This window comes from Tupaia chinensis, unplaced genomic scaffold (assembly GCF_000334495.1).
Source record: "Tupaia chinensis unplaced genomic scaffold, TupChi_1.0 Scaffold144058_2, whole genome shotgun sequence".
Lineage (NCBI taxonomy): Eukaryota > Metazoa > Chordata > Mammalia > Scandentia > Tupaiidae > Tupaia > Tupaia belangeri.
Window position 1 is genome coordinate 501,495 of NW_006203911.1, and position 8,808 is coordinate 510,302.

The following is an 8,808-nucleotide window of genomic DNA, read 5'->3' on the forward strand; positions in this document are numbered from 1 at the left end:
TCAGATTTCCTTAAGGTCTCATAGCTACTAAGTGCCACAGCCACAACCGTGGGATTCTAGAACTCATGGTTTTGCACACTGGTATCACTGCTAACCAGCCTTGGTCTCCTTCCCTCAGAATTCATTTTCCTCCCCTAATTAGCTCCTGCCTTTTGTCCATGGCTGTGCTATCATCCCTGTATTCACTTTGTGTTAGTCATTTTATAGTTTGATTCTTCAAAGAGACTATTGCACCAGACATTGTGACAAGCACTTTATGTTCATTGTTTCATTTAATTCTTAATCACAGTCCTGTAAAGTAAATACTAATGTCCCCATTTTACAGATGAGGAAAGAAACATTTGGAGGGGAACTTATTTCCCATGAAGTGTTTAACCGTTGTCTGTATAATCTTTAGTCTATGTGGAGGTGAGTTTAATAATGGCATATTTAAACTGATTTCGGATCACAGCTGTGAGTTGGTGGCTAATGGCAGATGAAGTCAAGATATATGTATATTTTTTTTTTTGGAGAGGTTTTTGCTATAGGGCATGTGCGCTCACCAGACAGACAACGAGAGACAGAGAGATAGAAAGCAGGAAATCACCCCCCAGGGGGGATGGCCACGCCGCAATCCCTTCTCTTCCATTCTCCTCTCGGGATCTTGGGCACGCACGCACACGCGCCCGGCGTGAGTTTAAGCCACCGGGTCTGGGACCCAAACTGCGGTCGACTACGTGGGAGTCCAGCGACATAGCCATTATGCTAACTGCTGGTCCCAAGATATATGTATTTTTTTAAGAGTTTTTTTGCTATAGGGCACACACGCTTGGCAGACAGACAGAGACAGAAAGTGAGAAATCACTCCCCAGGAGGGATTGCCACGCCACAATCCCTTCTCCTCTATTCTCCTCTCTGGATCTTGGGCACACATGCACACGCACCCTGCGTGAATTTAAGCCACCGAGTCTGGGACACGAACCGTGGTCAACTACATGGTAGTCCAGCAACATAGCCATTACACTAACTGCTGGTCCCGAGTCAAGATATTTTTGTGATAGAAAATTTTGTGATGGAAACTGTTTGCTTTCTCCATAGCACTTTGGGTGTGAGGGGGACTGAGTGATCACATTTGTACTGGTAGAACAAAAAAAGAAGTACCTTGTTGGGACCAGCAGTTAGTGTAATGGCTATCTTGCTGAACTTCCATGTAGTCAACTGCGGTTCGAGTCCCGGACCCGGTGGCTTAAACTCACACCGTGCGCATGTGCGTGCATGTCCAAGATCCCGAGAGGAGAATGGAGGAGAAGGGATTACGGCGTGGCCATCCCCCCGGAGGGTGATTTCTTGCTTTCTGTCTCTCTGTCTCTCTCTGTCTTTCTGGCGAGCACACGCACCCTATAGCAAAAACCTCTCAAAAAAAAAAAAAGAAAGGAAAAAGAAGTACCTTGTAATGCAATCCTGTCATTACATCAGACTGTAATTTCTTCAAGGGCAAGGGCTATGGCTTACTCTTTGTGTTCCCAGTGCCTGGCCTAGTGCATGGATTGAATTAGACACTTGGTAAATGTTGAATTAAAATGTACTTTTCTCTTCTAGGAGGGCTTCCTTATGAACTGACTGAAGGAGACATCATCTGTGTGTTCTCACAGTACGTCCCCTTTCATTTCCTGCCTTTGGATTCTACAGAGTAGTTTGTTTCCATAATGCATTTTATGTCTTTATATTTGTTCAAGTTTATGTTTGTATCTTTTAGGAGTTTTTTAAAAAGTTTTCATTATATAGGCTTTCTATACTGCTTGTTAAGTGTAGTTCTGAGTATTTTATATTATTTGTTGCTGTTATAAATAGGAGTTCTCTTCCCCTATGTCTTATAATTGACTATTGTTTATAAGGTGATTGATTTTTAGCTTTGTATCCTGTTAGTTTATTTAATTGTTATAGTTTTCTAAAAATTATTTTATTTAACTTTATTTATTTATTTTTAATTTGACCAGAGAGGGACAGAGTGAGAGAGAGAGGGAAAGTGAGAAAGCAAGCCACCAGGTCTGGGACTTAAGCTGTGGTCGGCTTCTATCTTTATTAACTCCCATCCGCTTTCATTATGTTGTTTTCTTCTTTTATATTCATTCATTCTTTTTTAACAATAAAATTCTTTAAGGTTACAGATTTTCCTGAGGATGGTTTTATGTAAGTGTATAGCATGTATGCGTGTGTGTATATATACATATATGTACACACGTATTGGTCCAGCATTAATATTTGTTAATGTGATTGTTATATTAATTATATTTATTTGTATTTCTATGATATACTTTTATAGTAATATCTCAGATCTTACCAAATTTCTTCCAACTTTGTAGGTTATAAACTTTTAAGTGATATGTTTAAATCTTCCATTAGTTTCTTTTTGTGTTTTTTATAGTTTTTTAAAAAGAATTATTTAATTTTATTTATTGTTATTATTATTTTTAATTTTGACAGAGAGAGAGAAGGAAAGTGAGAAAGCAAGATGCTAGCTCTGGGACTCGAACCATGGTCGGCCATGTGGGAGTCCAGTGCCTTAACCACTACATCATTTCTAACAGCTTTTTTTTTTTTTTGAGAGAGATATTTTTGCTGTAGGGTGTGTACACTTGCCAGAAAGACAGAGAGAGACAGAGACAGATAGTGAGAAATAACCCACCAGGCGGATGGCCATGCCACAATCCCTTCTCCTCCATTCTACTCTTGGGATCTTGGGCATGCATGCACACACGCCCAGCATGAGTTTAAACCACCAGGTTCAGGACTTGAACTGCAGTTAATTACATGGGAGTCCAGTGACATAGCCATTATGCCAACTGCTGGTCCCTTAATTAAAAAGATTTTAAAAAGAAATTTCTTACTATTTTGCTAGAGAGCATGTATACTTACCAGAGAGACACAGAGAGAAAGGGAGAGTGAGAAAATACACCCCCAATGGAGTTTGATAATACTGCAATTCCTTCTCCATTTTTCTGTCTTGTCAGGACTTGGGGCATGCACACACATGTTCCTGGCATATTTTTCAAGCTGCCAGGGTTTGAATTTTTTTTAAAGACATTTTGCCTTAGGCACATGTACTCACCAGAGAAAGAGACACAGAAACAGAGGAAAAGTGAAAAATTAGTCCCCAGAGGGGATGGCCATGCCACAGTCCCTTCTCCATTCTACTCCTGGGATCTTGGGCACGCACATACATGTGTCTGGTGTGATTTTCAAGCCACCGGGTCTGAGACTCGGACTACAGCTGGCCATGTCGGAGTCCAGTGACATAACTGCTATGTCATCTGCTGGCCCCCCAGGGGTGGAATTTGAGCCACATGGTCAGCCATATGGGATCCAGCTCTTCGAGGCTGTGGGGCTGGTCCAATTAAAAATTTTGATTACTTGGGCAAGCCAGCAGTGTGGTAGTTAAGGTGTCTGGATCCTACATAGTTGACCACACCGTTTGAGTCCTGGACTTGGTAGCTTGAAAAACATATCAGGTGCATTGTATGCCCCAAATCCCAAGAGGAGAATGGAAGATAAGGAATTGTAGTGTGGCCATTCCCTTGAGGGATGCTCTCTTTTGTTCTGTTGCTCTGTGGTGAGTACATGTGCCCTGTAGCAAATTAAAAAAATACATTTGATTTCTTAGTTGGTCCATTAGGTTTTATGACTTATACCTTTGTTATATATTAGACCTATAAAATAACCCTCTTAACCCCATTTAATGTTTTTATTTTGGCCTTGAGTTTGTCTTTGATCTTGATATTGCCACCAATTTTTTAAATTAATGTTCCTGCTATAACCTTGGCTATCTTTTTATTTTTTTTAATTTTTTTTTTATTCTTTTTTTTTGGAGAGGTTTTTGCTATAGGGTGTGTGCGCTCGCCAGACAGACGGAGAGAGACAGAGAGACAGAAAGTGAGAAATCACCCCCCAGGGGGGATGGTCACGCCGCAATCCCCTCTCCTCCATTCTCCTCTTGGGATCCGATCCAGGGCACGCACACACACACGCCCGGTGTGAGTTTTTAAGCCACCAGGTCCAGGACGTGAACCGCGGTCGACTACGTGGGAGTCCAGCGACATAGCCATTACGCTTACTGCTGGTTCCTAGCTATCTTTTTATTTTTGACCTTTCTAGGTTATCTGTTTTAGATGTATCTTCCATATAGACTGTATTATTTGAATTTTGTTTTATCATCCAATCTTAAAGTATTGGCATTTTAAGTCAATAGTGTTTCCTTCTTTTATGAAATTAATAGATATGGTGAGGTTGTTAACATTAACCTTGTACGGGACAAAAAGACTGGGAAATCCAAAGGATTCTGTTTCCTGTGCTATGAAGACCAGAGGAGCACGATTCTGGCTGTTGACAATTTTAATGGGATCAAGGTGAGTGTACTTATTATTAGATAGGATTTGACTGCACTTCTTCCTGTGTAAGGGTTAGTTTCTATTTTCCACCTGGTCCTCACAGGTACAACTGCAGTGCTGGCCAGCTGAGTGTGTTGCTAGGGCTACAAAGGTGTGGAGCTATGCTGGCCCAGCAGTGGTTCACAGAAAATAATTCTGGCTCCTGGCCCTGCCAGAACGTGTTTCATTTCCCATCGCTTAGCAAACCATCTTTCTAGGAGCATAGATACTGTGCATTCCCTCATCCAGGCTTCTATTTTTCCCCCTGCCCTTCTTGCCTTGCACTTTCTTATCTCTGGTGCACTGGAGAACAAAGAGACTTATAGGCACTGTTCTTCCACTTGTCAGAGGGTTTGGGGCTTCTCATGACTTTGTGACCTAGGCCATAGCCATGCACAATTGGCCTCTGTCTGTAGCAACCTATCATATTGGGCCCTGGAAATTCTCTACTTAAAATCTGATGGCAAGGGGACCAGCAGATAGCGTAATGATTATGTTGCTGGACTCCCATGTAGTCGACTGTGGTTTGAGTCCTGGACCTGGTGGCTTAAACTCATGCCAGGCGCGTGTGCATGTGTACTCAAGATCCTGAGAGGAGAATGGAAGAGAGGGGATTGCGGCATGACCATCCGCCGAGGGGGCAGTTATTTCTCACTTTCTTTGTCTGTCTCTCTCTGTCTTTCCAGCGAGTGCATGTGCCCTATAGCAAATGGGCAAAAAAAAAAAAAAAAATCTGATGACAAGATCTGTGAACCCATTCTGAAATTTTCTGTCCTCGGATTCCTCTTATCCCACCCCCCTGCCTTTGTAAGTGAGGCATTGAACTAGGAGAAGGACATGGGGCAAATAATGCTTACCTATGTTCCACTTGGGCCCTGCACTCATTTAGGAGAAACACTGCAGTTGAAATGAGCATTGTCACAGTGTGGGAGGGGTGACTCTTGGAGAGTTTGTCACTGATTGCACCACTATGGAACACTTGGAGGTTATAGGACAGAGTGGAACCAGGTTTAATTTTTTTTTTTTAGTTTTGCCAGAGTATGTGTACACTTCCCAAAGAGAGATAGAGAGACAGGAGAGGAAGAGAAAATCCCTTGAATGGGGTTCAGTCATGCCATAATCCCTTCTCTTCCATTTTTCTACCCTGTTTGGATTTGGGACACGTATGTACACGTGCCTGGCATCTTTTTCAAGATGCTGGGACAAAGATTCAGATTCACAGTTGGCTATGTAGGATCTGGTTCCCTTAACTACTAGGCTATGGTGCTAGTCCTAGATTTCTTTTTTTAAAGGAAAGCAGTTGTCAGAGGGAGTAACTGTAAAAGGAAGGTTTTCAAAAATGTTTCAAAGTGGAGAATAGTGTAGATAACAAGCTGCTCGGCAAGGGAAGAATAAACATTTGTTCTTATATTGGAACAATAAAAGCCAAATTTGGCCCAGTAGTCAGCGTGGTGGTTAATACAACTAGATCCCACGTAGCCAACTATGCATTCGAGTCCTGGATCCAGACAGTGTGAATGTGTATCCAAAATCCTGAAAGGAGAGAGAAATAAAGGAGAAGGGATTACAACATGACCATCCATCATGGGTAGGGGTGCTTTCCTATTTTCTCTCTTGTCCCCCACCCCCCCGGTCACTCTTTGTACATACATCCAGTTTCATCCTGCATCTAAATTTGCAGTCTTTCCTGATGCTTGTGCTCTGAGCCAACCTTGCAGCCTTTTTTCACTTCATGGCATATACAAAGACAAACATTTTGGATTTTTACAGAACAATTAAGTGAAAAGGTTAATGTAAGTAAAAGGTTAAGGGGCCAGCAGGTGGCCTGGTGGTTAAGGTGCTGGACTCCCACATAGCCAACTGCAGTTTGAGTCTCAGACCTGACAGCTTGCTTTCTCAATTTCTCTCTTTCCCAAACCTTGCTCTCTCTCTGTTTCTTTCTGGTGAGCACATGTGTACTATAGCAAATTAAAAAATTGTAAGTGAAAGGTTAATTTGTTGTTGTTCACCTGGACATTGCAAATCATAGCAGAACTTTCTATGTGTGTGAGCACTTGTTCCAGTATAGTAGGAGTAGAGCAAGGTATGAAGGCTTAAGAATAAAGAAAGTGGTCTTTTCTTGGTTCCTCCCTCTCCATCAATTATTGGTCTGACTTTACCTCCTCCTAATTACTGTGTTTAGAATGTTGCCGTTGCCTGTAGCTACATTTCAGAAATCCCTTCTATTTACTAGGCATTCCCAAGGTATGTTTCATTGTGAATTAATTCAGTTACAGATTGGGGGTATTCATATTGCATCTAAATTCTCACAGTCTTTCTTGATGCTTGTGCTCTGGGACAGCCTTGCAGCCTTTTTTCACTTCATGGCAAATGTAGAACATGAATGTACTCTGTTCACGTATGGCCCCTGGAGTAAGCTGACGAGGCTGCTGATACAACTGTCCCAGTGGCCGCAGCTACCCCAGGCCTCACCTGGCTGAGTGTATGAATGTCTAGGTATATGTGCTGTGACACACCAGTTGGGCAGATCTGCTTTAGTGTTTTTCCCAGAAATAAGATTAGCAAGAGGATGACGAGTATGGTTCAGATTGTTCTGTGCAGCTTGGGTTCAGATGACATGAGGGCTGTCTTTACTGAAGCATTGCCTGTCTTGCTTAGATCAAAGGAAGAACTATTCGAGTGGACCATGTATCTAACTATCGGGCTCCTAAGGACTCAGAAGAAATGGATGATGTGACCAGAGTGCTCCAGGAGAAGGGCTGTGGGGCTCACACCCCCTCACAGAGTTCATCTGAAGGCTCTGAAGATGACAAACCCAAAATAAAGCACAAGAAAGGTAAGACACTGACAATCAAGAAAATTCTTTAATTGGGAAAAGGGTAATTTAAGACACTGAGACTCAAGAAAATTCTTTAATTGGGAAAAGGGTATCAGTGGAAGGCTATTGTGGGCAGAATTGAGTCACCCCAAAGCTGATATGTTCAATTCCTGACTAATCCCCAGTGCTTCAGAATGTGACCGTATTTGGTGGTCTTTATGGATGTAATTCAGGGTGGAAATTGTCTTAAACAGCAGCTTGACATCTGAAAGGTGACAGATATCCAAGTTGGTTTCTGGAAAGCACTTTCCAGGAAGTGTAGACCGACTGCTTCATACTGCTGCCAAGGCTGTTTCCTTAAGCACATTCTCCATCTCCTAGTATGTGAACATTGAACTATGATACCTGTGTTTGATGTAATATGCCCAGAGGAAAAACACATTTTTTAGGAAGTTCCTTATTTTGTTTTCTTTTTTCTTATTGATTTTTTTCTCCTGCCTCCCTTTTCTACCAGATAAAAAGGAAAAAAAGAAGAAAAAGAAAGACAAAGAGAAGACAGACAGGGACACACATGCAGAGCAGCCTTCTTCTTCATCACCCAGGAGCAAAATGACAATGGAAAAGGATGACTCTGGCTCTAAGAAGCACAGCAGCAAGAACTCAGAGAGGGCTCCAAAGTCAGAGTCCAGGGAGGGGCGGAAACACTACCCCAACTCTCCTGAGGTCAAGACTATGGGCCGTGGTGGAGCCGAAAACCTAGAGAGGGAGCCAAAGAAGGAGAAACCCAAGCATGAGCACAAGTCCTCAAGCCGGAGGGAGGCAAGAGAAGAAAAGAACAGGGAAAAGGACAGAGGGCGAGGCTCCGACACACATTCTAGCCGACACAGTGGGCACTCTGAAGGGCGCAGTCACAGAAGTAGAAGTAGGAGCCGAGATAAATCCCATAGACATAAAAGAGCCCGGCACTCCAGGGAGCGAGAGTCCTCCAATCGCAGTGACCACAGGCGTCACTGAAGCCTGTTCATCTGCTCCATAGATTTCGTCTTGAACTTTGTTTTTAAAATATGGTCAAATTCAATTTTACTATTGCTTTTTTTGTATATATACTCTGTGACTGAATTCTTCTAACGCCTTGATTATCAGAGTCATTAAAAATGGCTGTAATTTTGGGACTAGCCAGGTGGCATGGGGGTTAAGGTGGCCGGATCCCATATAGCCAACTCTGTGGTTTGAGTCCTGGACCCAGCAACTTGAAAAATCCATTGGGTGCATGTGTGTATATGCCCAAAGTGGAGAATGGAGAAGGGATTGTTGCATGGCCAACTCCGCTTGGGGGTGATTTCTCACCCCACCCCCACCAACTCTCTGGTGATAACATGCATCCTAAAGCAAACTAAAAAAAAAAAAGAAAAAGAAGATTGTAGTTTAAATAGCCAGATGGTCTTTATGTTTTAGCCCAAGGTATACATTTGGTACTTCCAAGAGTATGTGCCATAAGTTTTGGTTTATAAATATAGCCCTTGAGCCCACAGATTACAATTTAAGTAGAAATTGCCAGGAAAGGGAAAATACCAGGCACTTCTTAAA

The 8,808-nt window shown here is 42.4% G+C and overlaps 1 protein-coding gene across 1 annotated transcript in view; it reads left to right on the plus strand.

The window, feature by feature from the left end:
* The window catches only part of RBMX2 (RNA binding motif protein X-linked 2), a 9,028-nt gene extending 707 nt beyond the window's left edge, over positions 1-8,321 (plus strand). Inside the window, exons 3-6 of the mRNA XM_006172294.3 lie at positions 1,579-1,630; positions 4,253-4,382; positions 7,062-7,239; positions 7,736-8,321. Of these exons, the coding sequence (XP_006172356.2) occupies positions 1,579-1,630; positions 4,253-4,382; positions 7,062-7,239; positions 7,736-8,235 (860 nt within the window). The 3' untranslated portion in view covers positions 8,236-8,321. The remainder of the gene's footprint in view (positions 1-1,578; positions 1,631-4,252; positions 4,383-7,061; positions 7,240-7,735) is intronic.
* The last annotated feature ends 487 nt before the right edge of the window (positions 8,322-8,808 follow it).